General features: G+C 36.9%; 1 protein-coding gene and 2 pseudogenes across 2 annotated transcripts; all 3 read right to left on the bottom strand.

The window, feature by feature from the left end:
- Positions 1–541: 541 nt before the first annotated feature.
- LOC145009578 (F-box/FBD/LRR-repeat protein At1g13570 pseudogene) lies at positions 542–2,366 on the bottom strand (annotated as a pseudogene). The gene is made up of 3 exons (XR_013663843.1): positions 1,567–2,366; positions 1,316–1,474; positions 542–999 (listed from the first exon to the last, which is right to left on the bottom strand). The product of XR_013663843.1 is annotated as an F-box/FBD/LRR-repeat protein At1g13570 pseudogene (transcript).
- Positions 2,367–3,604: 1,238 nt separating this feature from the next.
- Positions 3,605–6,228, bottom strand: LOC145009577 (UDP-glycosyltransferase 75C1 pseudogene; annotated as a pseudogene).
- Positions 6,229–24,349: 18,121 nt separating this feature from the next.
- LOC145009058 (F-box/FBD/LRR-repeat protein At1g13570-like) lies at positions 24,350–26,512 on the bottom strand. The gene is made up of 4 exons (XM_078967718.1): positions 26,401–26,512; positions 25,099–25,912; positions 24,853–25,014; positions 24,350–24,763 (listed from the first exon to the last, which is right to left on the bottom strand). The coding sequence occupies exons 2-4, from the start codon at positions 25,897–25,899 to the stop codon at positions 24,470–24,472; spliced, it is 1,257 nt and encodes a 418-aa protein (XP_078823844.1). The 5' UTR covers positions 25,900–25,912; positions 26,401–26,512; the 3' UTR covers positions 24,350–24,469.
- Between the last annotated feature and the right edge of the window lie 798 nt (positions 26,513–27,310).

Below are 27,310 nucleotides of genomic sequence, written 5' to 3'. Positions count from 1 at the left end.
GTTGTTACTAACCGGTGGAAACAAAGGCATTGGTTTAGAAATATGTTGACACATCGGCAATTGGCTAATGAAATTTTGGTGGTGTTGACTGCAAGAAACGAGAAGAGGGGCATCGATGTCGTCGCAAAAGACTAAGACTTGTCGGAGGAGAACAATGGTGGTTGCGGGAAGTGATCGGTAGTGGTGCCGATAATAAAGAGTGTTGGTAAGGGACCATTCACAAAAGAAATTGAAACCATAGGAACCATTCGTGTAATTTCATAAAACTGGTTAACCGAAGATCTGTTAAAACTAAAGAAAGTGATTTATAAAGAGATAAATTATAGTTTAATGGCCTATTGCACGGAAAGAAAACTTTAGTGACTAAATTGAACCAAAGACCGAACTTTAATGTGCGACGGTGATATTTCTCTTACATATAATATAAAAAGAATTCATATGAACATGCACTTCATTCCTACATACCATTCAAACATCATCATTTAATATATAGGTCTCATTTTTATTACTGTGACCAATTCTATTCTTTTGTGATTCAATTCCATCCAACGAAATAGTCCTTTGGGTAGCATTTGATTTGTTGTCTCCATAACCTTAATACCATTAGCACCAAGTTTATAAACCTATACCAATTAGTCATTGATCTCGTGTTTGCATCAGAAATTCAGAATATGCATGAAATTCATATATATGCAATATTTACACCTCGTCTTTAACAAATATGATTTCAGCTTCTGTTGATGCTCGTTTAAACCTCAATAACTCGATCAAAAAGCTTGATTTGTCCTCAGTCATGTACACACCCGGAGTGATGCTCATAGTCTTAAGAACCGGTGAACTCCCAAGCAAAAACCCTATCAATCCAATCTCGTGTCGAAAACCATTCATGTGTGTCATCTTTACAATCTTAAGCCTTTCAAATGTGGAGTCAGAGGGGCATTCCTTCTCCCAGAAATCCAAATCTGGAGCTTCTGTTGCTGATAATGACTCCCATGAACCCTAAATTTTTCCAAAAAAAGGTTAATAAAAAAACATAACAACATCGATGTTTAAGGTTAAATGGGTTACTTTTCATCTTCAAGATTGATAAAGATTCTTTAAATTATCAGCTAAACTTCATAAGGAAACAAAAATTTCTAGTCGAATACCGCAATTCAAAGGGTCAATTGTCAATAATATATTGTGACCAACTATTTTGTATCTTCAAACTTTCGTTATTTTTGTCACAACATAACTCACCAAGCTTTTATACCACATTTCTATGTGACCACAAAAGAATTTGAAGATGAAATCTATACATGTTGATGAAACTCACCGAAATATGAAGTTCTTCAAGATTAGGTGCATTTAAAATGAATCGAACAACCACCGTTACTTCTTTAATGTTCTCAAAGCTTACTTCATAGAGTTGAATAACCTTTAGTTGTTGGTACTTCATTTGTGTTTTCCCGATGGTGTTACCTATACTCGTATACTGGATAACAAACAAAAAAGCAATTCATCAGCCAATTAACAATATTAACAAATGGAGATATAAATAACATGAAACTTAGATCAACATCTTACAAGCGTAAAGTAATCGCGCCCAATAAACCTCTCAAGTGACAATGCCCCACCAAGAAATTTGTCAAAATTACAACTTGAAATTATATTGCTCATAGCAGGTTGACACATATAGCAACTAGCTTTGGAGTATACTCCAGAGATAATTCTTTAAAATTACCTTCCAAGATTAAATCTTTTAAGTTGGGAGCACGAATTTTGAGTTCTAAAGCATAATAAGAGCATAAGTTCAAGCTCTCAAGAAACATGCAACCCGAGATAAGATTCTCAATAGCATATGGAGCAATACTAACGTGTTTAAGAATAAGGTGTTTCAAAAAAGGGAACCCTTTAAAAGATAACGGAGGCGCCAACTCCCAATTAACAATCTTCAAACGAACCAGTTTTTGACAAGAATAAAGACAAGAAGGTGCTCTAAACAACTTGCGCTTTCCAAACTCAAGAACCAATTCTTTAACATCTTTTCTTGATAAGAAAAGCAGCCATTGATCTATATTGGGGGAGCTTCGTAGATAAGTGGTAGATAAAGCGAACCCATTAATTGGACCATCGTGAAGAAAAAGAAAACGTGTGATAAAGTTTACAAGATTGCTCCTTGCATGTGATTTACTATGAGTCCCAGACACACATTTATCATCAAACTCAAGGTGTGTAAGTGTAGCCCATTTGTATCTCCATTTAGAAGATAATATACTTGTTCTTACAGCATCTCTTAATGGCATCTTTGTGAGTATGGTTTCGATAATACTTTGAGGCAGATCGCTTATATGGTCTTTCTTGAACCGAATTCCCCTCCTTCCCATTTTGTTCCTTATGCTCTACAAAACAATGACTTAATTTTTATGCCATGTACGTTTTGTTAATTTTAATATTAAGTTTTAAAGATAGTTCATGCAGACTCAAAAGTTAAACTTTCAATACTTATTGGAAGGAGTAGTTGTACGAATGAATATTAGGGTTTATACACAATTTATTAAGAAGAATCACTTTAGGGCCTCAAATTACTAATCTATTAAAAAAAATCGTCCAAATAAACAAAATCGATAACCCAATGGTTGGCTTTCCATGAAAAACCGAGAATGAGCATATGTTCATATGAAATAAAAACGTAAACATACTACAAAAAGGACACTAATTCATACAATTAAGAAAATCCCTAAGCTTTAGGGACATGATCTACAGAACTAAAAAAAAAAAACGTACTATTTAGAATTCTTTAAATCAAGTAAAATTTATTTGATTATAGTTCTTCAGATATAAACAAGCGTGCTAGTGAATTGAGTTGTTTTTTTTTTAATCCAAATTGCAAACTTTAGAAGAAGACAGGGAAGGAGAAACGGCAATGATGAAGCCTATTTGAAGGAAACGCATATCATAACAGAAAAAAAAAATCAGGCATCTAGGGCTATTGCAAAAAAGAAAAAGATTGACCAAAATAGACGTAAAAAGAAGGAGATTCGTACTTTATGGTTCTGATATGATCGAGCGGCAGGAAAGCGAAAGAAGTAACCGGTTTTCCTTTTAAGCACGATCCACTTTAAAGGCCTTATGGTAAACAAACGGGACCTGTTAAATTGGTTTTAGTAGCCTCTAATTATATCCCTAATAGTCTAATGCTAACAAAACCCAAAATTACCTGTTATTCGGATTTATTGGGTTTTGTTTAACTGGGATGTCTTTTACCCAACCCTTCAAGATAACTTTTTATATCAATTTTTAAATTTGGCACATAAAAATATTATTTAAAATGAGTAAAAAATAATTTAATTATTTTTAATAATATATATTATTGTTATATTTTAACTAAATAATTTTATTTTACAAGGAAACAAACATTCACTCAACACATACATACATACATATATATAAAATATATGTAATTATTTAAATCATACACATACACACAAATATTTGTAAATCTATTATTTGTTTGTAGATCGCATAATTGTAATGCATAAATGTATCGTTTACCGAATATATAAGTGTCGTTATATATAGTCGTCTACAACTATAAATCTATAATTTTCCTTTTAAAGTACATTCAAATGTCATCCAAGAAAGCTCGTAGGTTGACATCGGATGATCGGCCATCGCTGAGAGCTTCCCTTGGCAATTCCTTCCATTTCTCTGATTTCTTTTTATATCCTCATCTCTCATCACCAATTCAACACACCTCTCAATCTCCTTTTCTTCCACCACTCCATTTATCTCCCTCTTCCTCACCCTAACCCCGGTTCTCCAAACATCCTCCATCATCTTCGCGTTAGTAGTACCCTGGTCAGACCATCGTGGAAACACCATCGTAGGAACACCAGCCACCAATGTCTCCAGGGTTGAATTCTACCCACCATGCATCATGAAACAACCAATTGTTTGGTGGCTTAGCACCACCATTTGAGAGCACCAATCTACTATCATCCCTTGTTTTTTTTAACTCCTTTATCATGCTTAATCATTCTGCTAGCTCACTATCCCTTATCACCCATAAAAATGGTCGGCGACTCCCCAACAACCCATTCCCAATCTTTTCCAGTAGATATACGGAGAAAATTGCTATTGTTATAAATGAGACATAGATAATAGACAATTTTGGGTTCTTGTTCATCCAATTGATGTAATTATCCTCAGGTTTATTTTAAGAAATTCATGCCTAAGGTTTTGCCGAACGAGATTTTTCCACCCAAGAACTCCGACGGGATAAGTGGTCCGATCAGAAGGAAATCAAGTTTCTAGATTGCTATGATGGATTCAACCTCTAATTCATTAAAAGTGTTGACAAGTATTCTTGGAGCTGTTTTAAGGACATGTATATGATCTTCAAAAATCGTTCGAAGAAACACGGGCTCCCTTGGAGTTAAAGACAAAATAAACGACGACAAATCACCAGTGGTTAGTGGTGGCAGTTCAGGTAAGTTGATCGGAGACGCCTCGTTGTTTTTGTTACTGGATATCACCCATGGTATTCATTAAAATAGTAGTAGTATATATCCATGATGGTGGCTGACTAGCAAAAGAAAGTGGATTTGAGACTGTGGGTGATATTGTCATATTTATACACATTTTAGGCAATATTGATCTACATTTTTATAAATATTTTCGTTATTTGCATAGAATTATGATACTTATAAGGATAAAATGTTATGTGCAGCCAAATAGAAGTATTTTCGAAGAAAGGGACCAGAAGTGACAAGACCTGGAACTTTGGGGAGCTTGAAGAAAAGAAGAATAAAAAATCAAAAAAAAATTGAGTTCACAACGTGAGGAAGTAAGATTCACGACGTGAATATGGAATTCTAGAAGACAAGTATCCGGGTGAAGGAATCCTTGCCGATCACGAATTCACGACGTGAGACTCAAATTCTCACGACGTGAACGGGAAATTGAAGGATATTATAAATACCCTTTCCCATTACGATTGAGGGACTTTTTGGCTGGCCTAGAAGGGTTCCTGGTGACGAATTTCATAGGAAAATAAGATCTTGAAACTGGTTTTAACACCAAGGAAGAAGAAATTCATAATTTGGTTTTATAGATTGGTACACTTAAACATGTCTTTGATTACAATTTTTGTTTATTTAGCTGTTAGGATGTCCAGCTAAATCTAGCTGCTTATGTTAGCTAGATGAAGCTGGAACTCATGGTTTTAATGCATTAGATTTGACTTTACTTGTTGGTGATATGCTTGTGTTGATTGATTTTACCTAGCATGCTTTAATTAATTATTTGATTGCTGTAAATTCTTGTTCTGTGTAGTTAGTGAACACAGATCTGCATGAATCTGAATACCTAATAATATAGTGAACACTAGTTTATTAGAGCTAAGATCAAACCAATCTTAGATAAGTAATTGAATCATTGAATTGAGTTGTGTTAGAGAACTCATATTATGACTGTAATTGTGTTTTGATTAATCAATCTTTCATGGCTCCAATCTTATTTAATAATTGATTATATGTTAACTATTGTGTGACCATACATAGATTTACATGAATTGATTAATAATTAGTAGATTTAGAACTAAATTGATAATACTTCTTTAATTGGTAACCAACAGTAATAGCTATAGCTAATGTATAACCATTGAGTGAAAGCGGATTCGAACTAACAGAAGTGTTTGTTTATTGATTGAGTTTTTGTTAAAGAATTAAGTTCATCTAAACTTGCAAAATTAGATAAAACCCCTTCCTTTGTTAATAATTAGGTTAGTTTAGAACCACTTGGGTTGTGGTGACTTGGTAAGACATGTGGAAGATATGGTGGATAACCTATTGACCCATGTTCAAATCCTGGCACCACTCAGCCCTTGTGGCCATGGAGGTTCGCCTGCAGTGACTCCAGGGCATGAGGCAAAGCTTTATGTTTGCAGTGGGGGATTAGTCGGTGCGCGAAAGCTGGCCCGGAAACCCTCGTTAGGGAAGTTCCCTTTCCAAAAAAAAAAAAAGGTTAGTTTAGTAGTAAATAAATTAATTAGTCAACATCGTTCCCTGTGATCGACACCCGACTTACCAAACTATTCTATAATTTGACTAGGTACACTGCCTAGTGCATTTTAGTTAGTTGAGTTAGTTAGGTTATAAATTATAAAATTAGTGGGTACTTTCGTGCACATCAGTAGGCATTTGCAACACGCGCCGCCCAAGGGAAAACAGTGGTGTAACCAAGTGGTCATCCTTATTGTTACCTATGGAGGGTAAGGCCACATGGCCGAATACTACTACTATTTAAACAGAAATAGTAGTAGTATTTATCGCCAACCGCCTCCTCAAAATGGAATATCCTTATTGTTTTCTATGGAGGGCAAAGCCATATCAACCCAAATCAGCGGTTTGCCAACCGCCTCCTCGAAACGGGTGTCCAAGTCACCTTTTCCACCGGTTTCTCCGTCATGCAACGCCTGGACAAGGGAACCACCCCCTCATTGATTAACCTTCACTCCATTCTCAGACAACCATGACAATGGCAACCAACCATCAACAACCCTACAATAATTCTTCTCTTATTTCTCTACCTATGGTGCTGCTGCAGTGGCAAAAATCATCAACTCGCCTGCTGCTGTAGGCCCACCGTTTGACCACTTGGTTACAACTTTATATATATATATATATATATATATATATATATATATATATATATATATATATATATATATATATATATATATATATAAACCATCAAACAAAAATAAAATGTATATATATTTCTATTAATAAGATAATATGTTAAAAGTACTAACTTTTAATAATACATATATTAGGTTATATATTTTAAGGAACGCTATATATCATAATATTATGTGTAATGTTTTGGGTTATATCATGGGATATATACACTAAAGTCCCAATATTTTCATCGATTTGACAAGAATATCCTAAACTTTATTTTTTTATAGTAAAGTCCAAATTATTTGTAGTTTTTGACATTTTTACAATTTTTTTTCCGGTTAGCTGATAATTAGGACTTTTCTGTCAATAAAATAAAGTTTAGAATTTTCTTGTCAAATCGTCAATTAGGATTTTATTGTCAAAAAAATAAAGTTTAGAACATTCTTGTCAAATCGTTGAAAACATTAGGACTTTAGTGTATATATCCCTTTTTTGTTAGAAATTTAATGATATGACACTCTTTAAGCATAAGAGTCATTGAAACCTTCTATAGTTAGCTAGATCCTTTTGAAATCCTTAACATTTACTTTTGTTAAATCGTTTTTTTAATTTCAACAAACCGACATTGAAAAAATGGAGATAATCAAGAAAAAAATAAAGATAGAACCAGGGTTGTGTTGGCTTTCTACAGTCTCAAAAATGGAGAAATAAGAAACCGAAAAAAAAAATGAAATTGCCCTTCTTTCCCTTCTCTAAATTCACACCTTTTTTACTAGATATGTGTTGTTTGTGTTTGTATAATTTGTCCCTACTTTTTAGTTTAAGATTTGGTTGTGAAGCAATAAGAAAGTTTTACTAAGTCTTTTCACTTTTTCTCGCCCTCTCTTTTGCATATGTTTCTTCTGATCGTAATTGTGTCAGGGTAAAAATGATGATGGTAAGAAAAATAGCGGTACTGCAACAAAAGTCACAATTAAAAGTTTTTGGGTTACGGAAATACACTAAAGTCTCAATATTTTCAATGATTTGACAAGAATGTCTTAAACTTTATTTTTTTTACAGTAAAATTCTAATTGTCGATTTGACAAGAAAGTCCTAAACTTTATTTTTTTGACAAAAAAAATCCTAATTACCAGCTAAAAAAAAGTAAAAATGTCAAATAACTGCAGGTAATTTGAACTTTACTGTCAAAAAAATAAACTTTAGGATTTTCTTGCCAAATCGATAAAAATATTAAGACTTTAGTGTATATAAGAATCACTGAATAAGTTTTTTAAATCAACCACATTTATGTGTGATTAAAAAATGAAACGAATTTTATTGGTAACACATTAAACATGCAATTTACATGGCGAATTCTTATTAGATGGCATTTTATGTTTTATTAAATGACAGTTTTTTATATAACTATTGAAAGCAATACATTCCATTCAGTGTCGGCCCAAGCCCAGGCGAGCTGGGCCACGGCCCAGGGCAGCAAGGTGTAGTGGGGCATCAATTTAAAGTCTGTTATAATGTTATTGTATATTGGTCTTTGGTTAGTCCAGTAAAATGTGAAGACATAAGACATAAGGGGCAGGAGGCGGGCAACCTAATTAGCGTCATCAACACATCAACACAACACAGACGCATATCGACTCTTCAATTCTTCTTCGTCTCTTCGATCTAAAACACACGTTACACGCCAAAGATGAAGAACACGAGGTGTCGGGCGTCGAATGGAGAGGATCGTTACAGTTTACACCCTTGGCTATATCGATCGAAGATTCGACGATCGCCCACAAGTCATCGCGCTCTGCCTCTCTCGCTCTCGTCCACAGTCGAAAGTCCACTTCAGCTTTCAGCCTTTCTCTCGCCCTTTCTCTCGTTAGCTTCCCTCCTTCTCCTATGTTCATTCTTTCTGAATCGACCTCTAGTCCTCTACTACTCTAAAGCTGAAATAGTTTATCTATTGCAGTAAATTTGTTGTGTTAAAGTGAAGATTCAAAGGTGCCAAATTGGGATTGATTGAATTTGTCCTCCTGAAGTCCTAATCCTGTAATCCAGTAAGTTTTATCTATTATTTCAAGTTTCTTTCATAACCTACTTAAAATTTCGAAAATCTTACAGTGATTACTAGTTAAAATTTATGAAATTTCAATTTTCTTATATAGGTTACTGCCCAGGGAAGGGAAATTTCGATCAAGTTGAAGTTGCAGACTCAGGGCCAGTCCATTGATTTTCAATGCCCAAGGCAAGATTCTAAATTATGCCTTTATTTAATTAAAAAAATTGCAAAAATGAAATAAATTTTATAGTCAAACGAAAACAAGGTTACACAAACAAAAGTATACATAAAATTTATCTAAAACGATGTTTCCTTGCATTTTTTGAAGCAAAAACATCTATTGTTTTATCATAATCAAGATTTCGTAGGAATTGACTTTCAATACTCAAAATTGCTAATCCATTTAATCTTTCTTGAGTCATGGTACTCCGAAGATATGATTTCAATAACTTCATGTAACGACCAAAAATTTCAACATAATTTCAACTTTTCAAAACAATTCATTTTAATAACATTATTACAAAAAGGTTTTCAATACATTATTTATCCGAATATTCCCAGGTCCATTTCATAAAACATAAACGCGAGGAACGGTACGATCACGCCTTTGCCTTGCCACATTCTCCTGAAGAACCTGAAAAACATTAAACCACAACTGTAAGCCCGAAAGCTTAGTGAGATACCCTCAAAATACCAACCACATATACGCCCTTCCAGGCCACGACCTTCCGGTCCAAAACATATTGCCTTCCGGCCCATAACATATTGTCTTCCGGCCCATAACATATTTCCTTCCGGCCCATAACATATTGCCTTCCGGCCCATAACATAAAAAGCATACATAACATAACATAACATAGAACAGCCATGCATATCGGGTCAAACTCCAGTCTAAACAACCATGTGCACATAACATTCAATCATATAACGGTTCGCAGTCAACAATTCGGTCAAGCAGCTCACATAACATATCCTTACCCTAACCAGGATACCGACCTAGCCGATCACGAGCATATATCACCCTACGTCTCAGTCAAGATACTACTCACACACATACGCCTTTCCAGGCCATGACCTTCCGGTCCACATAACGTAGAATGCCTTCCGGCCCATATCATAATACCTTCCGGCCCATATCAAGCAATACCATAACAAACAACTACCCGGATTTCCATCCGGTAAAGGGTCGGCCTTGGTGCCGTAGATCCTATCGATATAGTGAGGATAACTCACCTCGAAACTGCCGGCCGAAAGGATAAGATCCCGCTGCTCCGAACTCCAACACGAACTCCTTCACTGGACACCAAAACAATCAACTCAATATATACCCTTAATTACCAAAATACCCCCTGTAGACAACTGGTCAACCTTGGACAAGGTCAAAGTCAGCCCCTGACTGACTCTACTCGCCGAGTCAACCCGATGACTCGTCGAGTCCCCAAGCTCAGAACTTCCCTGAACCCGCGACCTAACTCGTCGAGTCCAACGACTCTGAGTCCACTAGCACCCAACTCACCGAGTCATCCCTTGACTCACCGATTCTCGACTCAACCAGAAATTATTGGGACTCTTCGACAAGACTTGTCGAGTCCAAGAACAGACTCGCCGAGTCTATGGCTATCTTCAACCTACTCGCCGAGTTGCTCATCCAACTCGTTGAGTTCCAACTTATCTTCAAGCAACTCGTCGAGTCCACCCTTGTGACTCACCGAGTACAACCGGACTGAATCCAAACAGAAGTATTCCAGGCCATGCAATTGATCCAAAACATAGATCTAGCCTCCTACAACCCATCCATCACGTAAAGTGGCAAACTTTACGTGAATCCAAAGAGATCTAACCCTTTTACTCTAGAGTTTGGCGTTTGGGACAAGATAGCTCCATCATCAACACAAGAACAGGGACTTTAATGCTCTTAAGACCTTCTCCACTCCAGATCTGAGGTAGCAACCTCAAATATATCCTTTAAACTCAAGATACCACAAATCTAAGTTTCCCACACAACCCAACAATGAAGAAACTAGAAGAACACAGCCCAAGAACGAGATATTACCTCAAAGGAATGCCCCAACTGCAATAAAACTCGAATCCAAGCAAATCCATTTGATCCAAGCCTCTTCTCCTTCAAGATTCTTCCACAAGCACTTCTCCAAGCTCCAAATGCACTCCAATCTCTCACAATCACGATTTCTAGGGTTTCTGGACTTCAAGGGGGATCAAAGAGGCTGGGGAGGGGACATAATGTTCTTTAAATAAGGCTCATTCTCCGGATTTAGGGTTTTCTCCGCACAGCACCTACTCGCTGAGTCCATCTTTGGACTCGCCGAGTAGGCCACTTGACTCGCAACCAAAGTCGCGACCCTACTCGCCGAGTCCATCCATGGACTCGCCGAGTTGCCCTTCAAAATTTACATTTTTAGTCCTTCAATTCTACTCTTGCTATTTCGGGATGTTACAATTCTCCCCCACTTAAATTAGGCTTCGTCCTCGAAGCCTACGGCAACTCATTTCCAAAAATACTCCCACAACACGCCACCTGGCCTTAAACGGACCAGGTCCTTCAAGGTGTACCCCTCGAAACTCGAACTCACTTTCTCCTTCCTTGAGGTGTCCTGACCAACATCTCAAACCGGGCACCGGATTTACCCTCTGATAGCTACACACAACAACTAAGTACCACCCATGATGCATCACAGCTCCAAATCACAACCATTACTTGACCCATATGAGCTATAAATAACTATGCACCACCCGAATCCCCGATCCGAGTCCAACTCTATCCATCCCATGCTGACAGAAAGACACACTCTTCAGAGCAACTCCCATGAGTTCTCTTCTTGCAATCGAATGCACATGCTGAACTAGCTCTAGCACCCCCGGGTTAGGAAACCCATCACTCTGACGACCCTCAAAACATCCCTCAGGATGAACCACTGATGCACAAATCCTTTACCGAAATCAAGCTGGAAATCCAAAACTCCATATCTACATCCTTTACGAGCCTCTTGTCTTTACAGCCCTGGAATTCCCTTCTACGACCCCAGCAGACATCCCCTCATGATGTCATTCCATACCGCCACCGCAATCATGTTGCTCAGTGACCACCGTCGAACGACTCCGATCATAACTCTACACTGCCGCTTTCACTTCCGTGAATTTGCACTCCACTTCGGAATTACATTCCTCCCTCTTTCCTTACCAAGGAAAACCACTTGACCGCCTCGTCAACATGACAAGAGCCACGGTGCTCACCCAACGCTGTACCGCCCCCTTATAGCATAACCGCTATCCATGCAACACATATGCCCTGAAACTGCTCGCAAGGACTCTCGAGTCCATGCACCATCACCACCAATCAAGGTCAATACCCAGGGCCAGACCTTCTGATGCCAACACATCGTAGCCTACTCAATTCATTACTTCGCACCGATCCATTAATACCGACGGAGTCTTCAACATGAATGGGCCACCTCACCAGGTCTCCAGTCAAGCTGGACCACTCTCAAAATCCTCAGCCAATCAGGGCCGCCCTCCAGGGCTTTCCGTCTGGCTGGACCGCCTTCCGGCCTTCAGTCTATCTGACCGCTCAACTAGCATTCATCAATCCGAGTTATCCCTCCGGGGAATCCTCCCCTGCATACTGTTCTAGCCCCTCAGGGGGTTCCGAACTCTATCTCTATCATACATACTCGAACCCAACCTGATCCTAGGTTCTACACAATCACTGCCATAGGTTTGTAATCCACCCCGTACGCCTGCTACTTACCTATACCAGCCTGCTCTCGACTGAAAGGAATACCGCCGAAACCCAAACAGCTAAACAACCTCTCAAGTCTATTGATCATCCGGAGAATTTCCAATTCTCCCCCACTTAGGGCACTGACTATCAACCACCGACCGCTAACACCGACCTTCCAAAATAACCTTGCACAAAACCCAACGCTTACACGCAGACTGATTTCCACTAGCACTAGCAACCTTCGCAAAACACATTTCCACACTGATCAATCCGTTCAAAAGTACTCATTCCTCAGCTAACCACTCCTCAGACTGAAGATGTTACCTGACATTCAACCAACGCAATAACTCCACTAATCACCCTCACGAATGATAACCAACGATAGCACGAAACACCAAACTATAACCTTACCAAACCTTCAGGGAACAACGGATACCAAAACGAGAACCCAAATCACAATCCATAACCATGCCAAACCCTCGAGGAACAACGGATACCAAAACGAGAACCCGAATCACAATCCATAACCATCCATCAAGACTAGCAGATAAACGATACTCCACAATAAACACGACAACAAGGACGAAACATACCCGTAGCTGCATCCGGCACTACTCTAACCGCCTCCGCTGCAAGCTGAAAAGCACGACCCCAAGCCCTTGGGGGCTCCGCTCCACCCTGAATTCTACCGGCAATCCTCAAAATGGCCGATGCTGGAGCCTGCAACGGCCCTGCAACAAGTTGTGGGCAGTTGACCCTCAAGTGCCCACCCTGATGACAATGATAACAGATCCTCGAATCCCGAACCGGCACTGACTGCCGACAATCCATCGCATAGTGCCTCTCCTTTCCGCACTTGCGGCATGCACCACCGGACCGACAAACTTCGGCGTGACCCCTCCCACACTTTCCACAAACGTGGCTGCCCTGATCTCCCATCCTGGAATCAACGGTCTTAGACCGTTTCGTCGCCGACTGCGATTGAACTGGAGCTTGCCTCAGTTCACGCAACTGCAACTCAATCTCTAACTCACGCCGCCTGGCGGCCTCCTGCAACTCCAACAAAGTCTCGCACCTCTGCGCGGACACAAAATGACTGATGTCCCCCTTTAGCATACTTAGATATCGGGACATCTGAGCCTGCTCCGAAGCGAACTTAGGGCAAAACATCGCCCTTTCAGTAAACATCCTGGTGATTTCCGTCACCGACTCCGTGTCCTGCTTCATTTCCAGGAACTCCTGAGCCAACCTCTCCCTCTCGATTCGCGGAACATAATGAGTGCTGAACATCTCTCTGAACTGATCCCATGAAATCGCAGCCTTCTGCGCGTCCGAGTATGACCCCGTGGTCAATCTCCACCAATCCTTTGCCCCGAGCCTTAACAGGTTCAGAGCACACCTCACCCTCTGATCAGCAGGGCATGAACATGTGAAGAAAACACCCCTCCACGACTGATAACCATCTCATAGCGACGATCGGATCCCGAACTCCATCAAAGGTGGGAGGCTCCATATTATCGAAGTCCCGATACTGAAAACCCCTACTAGCTCCTCCCCCTGCCGCTGCTACAGCCACTGTAGCCGCCGCGTCAGCCGTCTCCATGAGAGCCGCATAGCGCTCATCAAAATACTCCACCATGGCGGTCTTGATCGACCCAAACAGTTCCAGCAGCTCGGCCCGGAACAATACAACAACCTCATCATGCAGGATCTCTCGAATCCTCACATCCAACTCGTGCGTACTCATCTGACCGATAACCTCGGGCGGTACTGACCCGTCCACAACTCCTTCTCCTGCACCCGATCCTGACCCGGATCCACTCACACCAGGCCTCGAAATCACCATACTGGAAATAAACCACCAAACCTCAGACACTTCCCACTTTCCCGGGAACCAACTCTCCACCCAACCCTAGAGGTCATGGTTTCTCTGATACGCATATGGGTCCTGTGCTTTCAGTAGTACGGGCCCATACTACCTTCCACACCTACCCATATTTGTATGAAGTACTACCACAACACCCTAGCGACAAATGTTCATAGCAAGCGCTCGATCCTCACTCCTAGAGGAACACTGGAAATCTCAACAGAGGAAAACCCTAGGCTAGCAGGCATCATAAAACAGGCAACATTAACATGAAGTCCTGAAGATCCCTAGCCTAACACTAGCATGATGTTCTATCAAAGCTCAATAAAACAAATGTCATGAATGGTAATTTGGGGTTACTTACTGGCTTCGGCTGATCGTAGCTCCGCGTCCTCCTTTTACTTAATTTGAAAACCATTTTATTTTCTCTTTTTAAAACGCTCCTCGATTTGAGATTGGAGTCACACGAGTGTTCCTCCAATTCGCTCAAACCAAGGCTCTGATACCAACTTGTAACGACTAAAATTTTCAACATAATTTAAACTTTTCAAAACAATTCATTTTAATAACATTATTACAAAAAGGTTTTCAATACATTATTTATCCGAATATTCCCAGGTCCATTTCATAAAACATAAACGCGAGGAACGGTACGATCACGCCTTTGCCTTGCCATATTATCCTGAAGAACCTGAAAAACATTAAACCATAACTGTAAGCCCGAAAGCTTAGTGAGATACCCCCAAAATACCAACCACATATACGCCCTTCCAGGCCACAACCTTCCGGTCCAAAACATATTGCCTTCCGGCCCATAACATATTGCCTTCCGGCCCATAACATATTTCCTTCCGGCCCATAACATATTGCCTTCCGGCCCATAACATAAAAAGCATACATAACATAACAGAACATAGAACAGCCATGCATATCAGGTCAAACTCCAGTCTAAACAACCCTGTGCACATAACATTCAATCATATAACGGTTCGCAGTCGACAATTCGGTCAAGCAGATCACATAACATATCCTTACCCTAACCAAGATACCGACCTAGCCGATCACGAGCATATATCACCCTACGTCTCAGTCAAGATACTACTCACACACATAAGCCTTTCCAGGCCATGACCTTCCGGTCCACATAACGTAGAATGCCTTCCGGCCCATATCATAATACCTTCCGGCCCATATCAAACAATACCATAACAAACAACTACCCGGATTTCCATCCGGTAAAGGGTCGGCCTTGGTGCCGTAGACCCTATCGATATAGTGAGGATAACTCACCTCGAAACTGCCGGCTGAAAGGATAAGATCCCGCTGCTCCGAACTCTAACACGAACTCCTTCACTGGACACCAAAACAATCAACTCAATATATACCCTTAATTACCAAAATACCCCCGGAAGACAACTGGTCAACCTTGGACAACGTCAAAGTCAGCCCGTAACTGACACTACACGCCGAGACAACCCGATGACTTGCTGAGTCCCCAAGCTCAGAACTTCCCTCAACCCACGACCTAACTCGCCCAGTCACCCCGAGACTCGCTGAGTCCAACGACTCTGAGTCCACTCGCACCCAAATCACCAAGTCATCCCTTGACTCACCGATTCTCGACTCAACCAGAAATTATTGGGACTCTTCGACAAGACTCGTCGAGTCTAAGGCTATCTGCAACCTACTCGCTGAGTTGTTCATCCAACTCGTCGAGTTCCAGCTTATCTTCAAGCAACTCATCGAGTCCACCCTTATGACTCGCCGAGTACCGGTCTGAATCCAAACAGAAGTATTCCAGGCCATGCAATTGATCCAAAACATAGATCTAACCTCCTACAACCCATCCATCACGTAAAGCGGTAAACTTTACGTGAATCCAAAGAGATCTAGCCCTTTTACTCTAGAGTTTGGGGTTTGGGACAAGATAGCTCCATCATCAACACAAGAACAGGGAATTTAATGCTCTTAAGACCTTCTCCACTCCATATCTGAGGTAGCAACCTCAGATCTATCCTTTAAACTCAAGATGCCACAAATCTAAGCTTCCCACACAACCCAACAATGAAGAAACTAGAAGAACACAGCCCAAGAACGAGATATTACCTCAAAGGAATGCCCCAACTGCAATAAAACTTGAATCCAATAAAATCCCTTTGATCCAAGCCTCTTCTCCTTCAAGATTCTTCCACAAGCACCTCTCCAAGCTCCAAATGCACTCCAATCTCTCACAGTCACGATTTCTAGGGTTTCTGGACTTCAAGGGGGATCAAAGAGGCTGGGGAGGGGACATAATGTTCTTTAAATAGGGCTCATTCCCCGGATTTAGGGTTTTCTCCGCACAGCACCTACTCACCGAGTCCATCTTTGGACTCGTCGAGTAGGCCACTTGACTCGCGACCAAAGTCGCGACCCTACTCGCCGAGTCCATCCATGGACTCGCCGAGTTGCCCTTTAAAATTTACATTTTTAGTCCTTCAACTCTACTCTTCCTATTCCGGGATGTTACACTTCAGTTTTGAAAAACTTCTTTCCGCGGAACCAACCGTGACCGGTACCGTCAACAAAATCCTATACGCCACCAACACATTAGGAAACATGTCCATTTCCTTTGCAAACTCCATAATTTGAATGGCTATCCAAGGAAGTTCACCTTTGTATGCTTCATCCGACAACATTTCCTGCAAAACTTGTAACTCAATAAATAAATCTTTTCCATCAATATCAAGGTCTTCGCCATTTGTCAAACTAGTTTCAAGTTTCTTACAACTTTTTTTTTAATTCATCATCAAATAAGGATTTTAACTTTAAACCATCAAACAAAAATCCAAAAATAGATTCAAAATGTTGCATTTGCTCAAATCTACTTCTCAGTTGATTTAGAGCCATATCTACTATAATAATAAAATAATCAGTTCTAAAATTTTCTTGAGAAGATTATTGTTCTCTTTCGGTATTTGGAATTTCATCAAATTGTTTTTTTCTACTATAAACACGTTTGATAGGAAATTTTGGTTCAACTCCAATATTTTCTGCTATTTCTTTAGCCTCATTAATATCAAAGTCAAACCCATTTTCCCTATATTTTCAAAATAATTAACTAATCCCTCTAAGTTTTTTATTGCAACATCAAGAATCATATCTTTGGATTGTAATTTTTTACTTACCAAATTAATTCTATATAAAATTTCATGCCATATCACTAAACTTAAAATAAATTCAAAATTAGAAAATTCACCATTTACTAGTGATTCCGCATCTCTACAAACCTTACCATCATCACTCACTTGAGCTAATTTTGTTAATGCTTCTTTTATTTGAAAAAGTTGAGTTTTTATTGCTTTAACAATTTCAATGTGACTTTCCCAACGAGTAGTAGATAATGATTTTAGGGTTAATTCATCAACATGATCAAGTAAAACACTCCATCTATGTGTGGAGCTAGAAAAAACATTATATATTGTTTGACACGTACCGAAAAAAGTTTCAGCTTTATGACAAGAATTTGCCATATCACACAAAACTAGGTTTAAACTATGACATCCACAAGGCATATAAAAAGCACTTGAGTTTATATCAAGTAATCTTTTTTGTACACCTTGATGTTTGCCTTTCATATTTGCTCCATTATCATATCCTTGTCCTCAGATACAATTTATATCCAAGTCAAGAGATTTTAAAGCATTTTGTAACACATTAAAAAGTCCTAAACCAGATGTATCTTCTACAATTAAAAACTCTAAAAAAAACTCTTTAACTTTTATTGGAACACTTGTAACATCAACACATCTAATAATTAAAGTCATTTGTTCTTTACGACTTGCATCCGGAGTGCAATCTAGAGTTATCGCAAAATATTTTGAATTTTTTATTTTTATAATAATTGCACTTTTTACTTCGGATGCCAACATTTCAATTAATTCATTTTGAATTTTATGACTAAGGTAATGAAAATGACTTTTTTTTTGAATAAGTTGAAAATGGTGTTTCATTACGGGATCAAACTCAACAATCATTTGAAATACACCTAAAAACTTACCATTAGATTTCTCATATATTTTTTCATTAGTTCCACGAAAAGCCAAGTTATATTCAGCTAAACATTTTACAACAACAATAATTCTTATCAAAACTTCTTTCCAATGTTGAGTATCTTTTTTTATTCTTTCTTGTAACTCTTTATCAATTGTTTCATTTTTCCTTAACCTAAGTCGTGTTTGTGTCCATGTTTTTAAATTAATCATGTGTTCAAAAGTATGTTCATGTTCATTCAATTTTTCACTAAGATGTTTCCAATCATTAATTCCTTCGGTTGCCAAATTACTTCTAGATCGAGCTGTTTTAAATAACTTACAACAAAAACAAAACAATTTATCAAGTTCTTTCGAATACACCAACCACTTTCTATCATAAGAGTCACAATTTCTTAATTTACGAACATAAAATGCACAAGAAAAATGTCTACCTAGTGCATCTTTTGGAAAAAAAATTGTTATTTTCAATTTCCCTAATAGATCATTTTTCTACAAGCAAATCTTTCAGTTTTAAATCTAACTTATCACATATTCTTGGATCAAAAATATTAATATCACTAGATTTATCAACAAAATCATTATTTTCAAGATCATTAAAATTTTCAATAGGTTCATTAGAAGTTTCAATTGGACCTTTAGAATTATCAACAAAATCATTAGTTTCAACATCATTAGAATTTTCATCATTATTTTCACTTCTAAAAAAAATACTTATTTAAAGATCCTTGTAATTTATTAGTAAGATCTTGTTCTCTTTGTTTTCTTTTTCTATTTTTAGCACCAGATGGTTGTTTTCTAGGAAACATATTTAAACTTCACAAAAAAATTAAAAGTAAAAAATATAGTAACAACAAAGAAGGATTCAACCTGAAGTTACTTAGCAATCCGTATCCACAACTTGAAGTTATCAATCCGTATCCACAACCTAAACAAAAAAAGAAATAGTATCCTTTAGATTTTCAGAAATTAATCTAACAGCATATTATTTAAAAATAAAAAACACATAATTTTTTCAACTTCATAATTTACATATCAATATTTAATTTCTGATTATATATAACAAATTATTTGGAATTCAGAAAACCATATCATTATTCAAAAAAAAAATACAACAGTTTATATAAAAACAATTACAGCTTTAGAGTAGTAGAAGAAATAGAAGAAAAGTTTATATAGAAAACCATATCATTATTCAAAAAAAAATACAATAGTTTATATAAAAAAATACAACAGTTTATATAAAACAATAGTTTATCAAAACAGTTACAAAAAATAGAAAAAAAGAATTACCTAGAAAATTAATGAAGCTTAGACTGCTTAGTGTAGTTCACGATGAACAAGACTGCAAGTCTGCACAGTGCCGGCCCAAGCCCAGAACTAGGGATGTCAAAAAGTCTCGTGGGACCCCGATCCCATAGGGGCCCGTCCCGTATGGGGGCATTTGTTGAAAAAAAATTGGGGACGGGGGCAGGGTCGGGGGCAAGGTTAACCCCCATTTTGATTTCGGGGGCGGAGGCGGGGGTTGGTAGTCCCATCCCGAAACCCCTGTGAGGGCCCCGTTAATAAATTATATAAATTGACATATATTAATTATATAAATATAATAAAAAATAAAATGATTTTTACGTACAAAAATTCAACAAAAAACATGTTTTTAAGTTGTTTGTATTGTGTAAAATTATGTTATTTGTTATCCAAAAAATAGTTTCTTTTAGCAAACAATAACTTCTTTTAGCCCAAATAAGTTAGCCCAAAATCAATCGGGGGCGGGGGCGGGGGTCAGAAGGGGAATTCGGGGGCGGGGGCGGGGGCGGGGTAACGGGAAAATTTTGGGAGCGGGGACGGGGGATGCAATCCCCGTCCCGTTTGCCCCCGTTGACATCCCTACCCAGAGCGAGTTGGGCCACGGCCCAGGGTAGCAAGGTGTAGTGGGGTATCAATTTAAAGGATGTTATAATGTTATTGTATATTGGGCTTTGGTTAGTCCAGTAAAATGTGAAGACATAAGACATAAGGGGCAGGAGACGGGCAACCTAATTAGCACCATCAACACAACACAGACGCATATCGATTCTTTAATTCATCTTTGTCTCTTCGATCTAAAACACACGTGATACGCCAAAGATGAAGAACACGAGGCGTCGGGCGTCGAATGGAGAGGACTGTTACAGTTTACACCCTTGGCTATATCGATCGACGATTCGACGATCGCTCATAAGTCATCGCGCTCTGCCTCTCTCGCTATCGTCCACAGTCGAAAGTCCACTTCAGCTTTCAGCCTTTCTCTCGCCCTTTCTCTCGTTAACTTCTCGCCTTCTCCTATGTTCTTTCTTTCTGAATCGACCTCTAGTCCTCTACTACTCTAAAGTTGTAATAGTTTATCTATTGCTGTAAATCTGTTGTGTTAAAGTGAAGATTCAAAGGTGCCAAATTGGGATCGATTGAATTTGTCCTCTTGAAGTCCTAATCCTGTAATCCAGTAAGTTTTAAATATTATTTCAAGTTTCTTGCATAACCTACTTAAAATTTCAAAAATCTTACAGTGATTACTGGTTAAAATTTATGAAATTTCAGTTTTCTTATATAGGTTACTGCCCAGGGAAGGGAAATTTCGATCAAGTTGAAGTTGCAGACTTGCAGTCTTGTTCATCGTGAACTACACTAAGCAGTCTAAGCTTCATTAATTTTCTAGGTAATTCTTTTTTTCTATTTTTTTGTAACTGTTCTGATAAACTGTTGTTTTATATAAACTGTTGTATTTTTTTTACATAAACTGTTGTATTTTTTTTGAATAATGATATGGTTTTCTATATAAACTTTTCTTTTATTTCTTCTACTACTCTAAAGTTGTAATTGTTTTTATATAAACTATTGTAATTTTTTTTTTGAATAATGATATGGTTTTCTAAATTCCAAATAATTTGTTATATATAATCAGAAATTAAATATTGATATGTAAATTATGAAGTTGAAAAAATTATGTGTTTTTTATTTTTGAATAATATGCTGTTAGATTAATTTCTGAAAATCTAAAGGATACTATTTCTTTTTTTTGTTTAGGTTGTGGATACGGATTGATAACTTCAAGTTGTGGATACGGATTGCTAAATAACTTCAGGTTGTATCCTTCTTTGTTGTTACTACATTTTTTACGTTTAATTTTTTTTGTGAAGTTTAAATATGTTTCCTAGAAAACAACCATCTGGTGCTAAAAATAGAAAAAGAAAACAAAGAGAACAAGATCTTACTAATAAATTACAAGGATCTTTAAATAAGTATTTTTTTTAGAAGTGAAAATAATGATGAAAATTCTAATGATGTTGAAACTAATGATTTTGTTGATAATTCTAAAGGTCCAATTGAAACTTCTAATGAACCTATTGAAAATTTTAATGATCTTGAAAATAATGATTTTGTTGATAAATCTAGTGATATTAATATTTTTGATCCAAGAGTATGGGATAAGTTAGATTTAAAACTGAAAGATTTGCTTGTAGAAAAATGGTCTATTAGGGAAATTGAAAATAACAATTTTTTTCCAAAAGATGCACTAGGTAGACATTTTTCTTGTGAATTTTATGTTCGTAAATTAAGAAATTGTGACTCTTATGATAGAAAGTGGTTGGTGTATTCGAAAGAACTTGATAAAGTGTTTTGTTTTTGTTGTAAGTTATTTATAACAGCTCGATCTAGAAGTAATTTGGCAACCGAAAGAATTAATGGTTGGAAACATCTTAGTGAAAAATTGAATGAACATGAACATACTTTTGAACACATGATTAATTTAAAAACATGGACACAAACACGACTTAGGTTAAGGAAAAATGAAACAATTGATAAAGAGTTACAAGAAAGAATAAAAAAAGATACTCAACATTGGAAAGAAGTTTTGATAAGAATTATTGTTGTTGTAAAATGTTTAGTTGAATATAACTTGGCTTTTCGTGGAACTAATGAAAAAATATATGAGAAATCTAATGGTAAGTTTTTAGGTGTACTTCAAATGATTGTTGAGTTTGATCCCGTAATGAAACACCATTTTCAACTTATTCAAAAAAAAAAGTCATTTTCATTACCTTAGTCATAAAATTCAAAATGAATTAATTGAAATATTGGCATCCGAAGTAAAAAGTGCAATTATTAGAAAAATAAAAAATTCAAAATATTTTTCGATAATTCTAGATTGCACTCCGGATGCAAGTCGTAAAGAACAAATGACTTTAATTATTAGATGTGTTGATGTTACAAGTGTTCCAATAAAAGTTAAAGAGTTTTTTTTAGAGTTTTTAATTGTAGAAGATACATCTGGTTTAGGACTTTTTAATGTGTTACAAAATGCTTTAAAATCTCTTGACTTGGATATAAATTGTATCTGAGGATAAGGATATGATAATGGAGCAAATATGAAAGGCAAACATCAAGGTGTACAAAAAAGATTACTTGATATAAACTCAAGTGCTTTTTATATGCCTTGTGGATGTCATAGTTTAAACCTAGTTTTGTGTGATATGGCAAATTCTTGTCATAAAGCTAAAACTTTTTTCGGTACGTGTCAAACAATATATAATGTTTTTTATAGCTCTACACATAGATGAAGTGTTTTACTTGATCATGTTGATGAATTAACCCTAAAATCATTATCTACTACTCGTTGGGAAAGTCACATTGAAATTGTTAAAGCAATAAAAACTCAACTTTTTCAAATAAAAGAAGCATTAACAAAATTAGCTCAAGTGAGTGATGATGGTAAGGTTTGTAGAGATGCGGAATCACTAGTAAATGGTGAATTTTCTAATTTTGAATTTATTTTAAGTTTAGTGATATGGCATGAAATTTTATATAGAATTAATTTGGTAAGTAAAAAATTACAATCCAAAGATATGATTCTTGATGTTGCAATAAAAAACTTAGAGGGATTAGTTAATTATTTTGAAAAATATAGGGAAAATGGGTTTGACTTTAATATTAATGAGGCTAAAGAAATAGTAGAAAATATTGGAGTTGAACCAAAATTTCCTATCAAACGTGTTTATAGTAGAAAAAAACAATTTGATGAAATTCCAAATACCGAAAGAAAACAACAATCTTCTCAAGAAAATTTTAGAACTGATTATTTTATTATTATAGTAGATATGGCTCTAAATCAACTGAGAAGTAGATTTGAGCAAATGCAACATTTTGAATCTATTTTTGGATTTTTGTTTGATGGTTTAAAGTTAAAATCCTTATTTGATGATGAATTAAAAAAAAAGTTGTAAGAAACTTGAAACTAGTTTGACAAATTGCGAGGACCTTGATATTGATGGAAAAGATTTATTTATTGAGTTACAAGTTTTGCAGGAAATGTTATCGGATGAAGCATACAAAGGTGAACTTCCTTGGATAGTCATTCAAATTATGGAGTTTGCAAAGGAAATGGACATGTTTCCCAATGTGTTGGTGGCGTATAGGATTTTGTTGACGGTACCGGTCACGGTTGGTTCCACGGAAAAAAGTTTTTCAAAATTGAAGTTATTGAAATCATATCTTCGGAGTACCATGACTCAAGAAAGATTAAATGGATTAATAATTGAGTATTGAAAGTTAATTCCTACGAAGTCTTGATTATGATAAAATAATAGATGTTTTTGTTTCAAAAAATGTAAGGAGACATCGTTTTAGATAAATTTTATGTATACTTTTGTTTGTGTAACCTTGTTTTCATTTGACTATAAAATTTATTTCATTTTTGCTATTTTTTTTTAATTAAATAAAGGCATAATTTAGAATCTCGCCCTGGCATTGAAAATCAATGGATCGGCCCTGATTCCATTTCATCCTTTCCCTATGAAACGAGACGCAATACATCAAACATGCAACTTCCACCCCGAACCTTCTCATGAAACCTACAACTACGTTGCTTCTTCCTCAAGACCAAAATCCATACGTGAAAACAATCTTCTATATGTGAACTTATATCATCACAAAAGCTGATGTGGAAATATCTCACCAAAGATATGAGAAAACATGTAACATCCTTAAAAAATTTCAAATAGTAGAACTAAGGTTGGAACCTGTTACATGAAAATACAAGTCATAAGAGATTGAGAAATTCATATAAATGGACAAGATTCACCCCTAATCTTGAACAAATATCATTTCAGCTTCTGATGATGCTCGTTTAAACTTTGTTAACTCAATCAAAAACTTTAATCTGTCCTCAGTCATATACACACTTGGGGTGATGCTCATAGTCTCAAGAACAGGCGAATTTCCAAGCATAAATCCTATGAATCCAATTTCATGTGGAACTCCAGACATATCCATCATTTTCACCATCTTCAAATGTTCAAATTTGCACTCAAACTCACATTCCTTCTCCCAAAAATCCAAATCCGGAGCTTCTCTTGCAGATGATGAATTCGATGAACCCTAAAAATCATATCCAAAATAAAATTAGAGTCGAATCACAAATGGGTTGCTTTTCATCTTCAAGATTGATAAAGATTCTTTAAACTCACAGCAATTTGAAGTTCTTCAAGATTTGGAGAATTTAGAATCAATCGAAGAACAACTTTTAATTCTTTCATGTGCTCAAAGCTTACTTGAGAGAGCTCAATGAACTTAAGCTTACCATACTTCATCTCTGTTTTTCCAAAGGTGTTGTTACCTATACTCATATACTGAATAACATACAAAAAAAGAAAAGTGCTTCAACAGTTGATAAAATCAACAAATGAAGTTGTATAATTATATCAACATCTTACTTCTGTAAAATAACTTCTACCAATGAGTCTTTGAAGAGAAGGTAAGTTTCCAAGAAACTTGTCAAACTTACAACCTGAACTTTGACCGAAATGTTGGGCTAAATCATCGGTCATATACATGGAAACAGTTATAGCAACTAATTTTGGAGCATATTTAAGAAATATGTCTTTAATCTCACCTTCCAAGATTAAAAACTTTAGATTTGGTGAACAAATTGTAAGTTCTAAGCTATCATAATACGATAAATTCAATGTTTCAAGAAGAATGCAACCAGTGATAAGATTCTGAAGAGCTTCTGAACCAACAAGAACTTGTTGAAAGCTAAGGTGTTTTAAATATGGGAATCCTTTAAAAGATAATGGAGGGTTTAAAGCCCATCTAAAAAGCTCCAAATTAACCAGCTTTTGACATGAAAAAAGACAAGTAGGTGCTTTAAACCACTCGCCACCTAATTCAAGAACCAATTCTTTAACATCTTTTCTTGATAAGAAAAGCAGCCATTGATCTAAATCAGGGGAGGATTGTAAATAAGCTGTAGATAGAACAAATCGATTGATAGGGCCATGGTGAAGTAGAAGAAATCGACTTATAAACTTTGCAAGTGATCTATCTCGGGTCCCTGATGCACATTTATCATTGAACACAAGGTTTGTAAGTGTAGCCCATTTGTATCTCCATTTAGAGGATAATATACTTGTTCTTACAGCATCTCTTAATGGCATCTTTGTGAGTATGGTTTCAATGATACTTTGAGGAAGATCAGTTATATAGTCGACTCTAGAGGTCATTTTTCTTCGCATTTGTCCCTCTTCCCTACAAAACAATGACATAAAAAGAGTCTCTTTAGGGTTCCAAATTCTTAATCTATAATATTGAAAGGCCAATTTTGGAGGTCGAAAAACTCGATGAGTTCCATTGTAATAATCATTAGGTTTAGGGTTCCACATCCCTAATCTATAAACCAGTGACGAAAATGGACTCCATATAAATAAAATCAATTACGCATGAATATGTGTTCGTATGAAATCAAAACTTAAGCAGAGTGAGTGACAAAAGAACATAATTCATACGATTAAAGAAAACAATAGCCCTATAAGGGACATGATCTACAAAACTCGAAAAAAAAAAAAAAAAAGGTATCAAAGAGGGGTGGCGTCGAAATGAGATTATTTTTTCTATCCAAATTGCAAACTTGAGAGAACCCACAGAAGGAGAAACAGTTATGTTGAAATCTAGAAGAAAATGTGATCATATCAGAAAATAACAGTCGCCTAGCTATTGCAGAAAGAAAGAATTTTTACCAAATTAGATGTGAAAGAAGGAGATTCGTGCTATGATTAAGACCGATGATCCTTGATGGTTCTGATATGAGAGGGAAGCGAAAGAGAAGAAGGATGAAAGCATCTAATACAATATGATATACACCGTTATATACCCATTTCCTTTTTTTTTTTTTTTACGGACGACCGGTCTAATGAGAGGCGACCGGACAGGTCTAAGACGATCAATTCTAAAGCGGTCCAGACGGTCATAGGTCAAACTAGGTCCGATATAGGGGCAAAAACCCATTACCCATTACGGGGTTATTTTTACAATGTTATGGGTTCGGGAGCAAGGTAAGTGGGGCAAGGAGTTTCGTTCCGCATTGTAAGGTATTAAACTGGTAATACTTTGATGCCAAGCCCAAACAAAAGAGGAACAGGAAAAACTATGACAAAAGATTTTATTGCTTATCTAAACTAAGGAATACATGTCCTTATTTATACTAATGAAAGCAGTAACCTAAACCAATACGTAATACTTGTTAAGCAAGTAGACAACTTCCTAATCTAAATCAAATACATAAAATAAAAAGGTTTTTCCCAAAATACCCCTACACTCATAAATCCGATTAACCCAACAATCCCCCCCTTAATCGGATTGATCATACCTCTCGTTCACAAGAGTGTTGAATCATCGTCTTTCCGAACCATCCCGACTTTTCCTAGACACCCGACCTCCATCTTGATCACGTCCAAAGTCGTCCAACCCCTTTGATTCTTCACAACACACGTAACATGTAACATGGCATCATGTTGGATATGTTCATTACCATCTACACTTTTCTCGGATGCACGACCTCTCCCCGGCCAGATCCAAAATCATCTGATATGAGCTTCCACCACCATAATGTTCACAACGTGTTGTTTCTCCAATCTCTTCATTTGTTCC

The sequence above is a fragment of the Lactuca saligna genome, chromosome 8 (genome assembly GCF_052625555.1).
Source record: "Lactuca saligna cultivar CGN05327 chromosome 8, ASM5262555v1, whole genome shotgun sequence".
Classification (NCBI taxonomy): domain Eukaryota; kingdom Viridiplantae; phylum Streptophyta; class Magnoliopsida; order Asterales; family Asteraceae; genus Lactuca; species Lactuca saligna.
The sequence above is the reverse complement of the archived record's forward strand: the minus strand, read 5'-3'. Positions and strand labels throughout refer to the sequence as shown.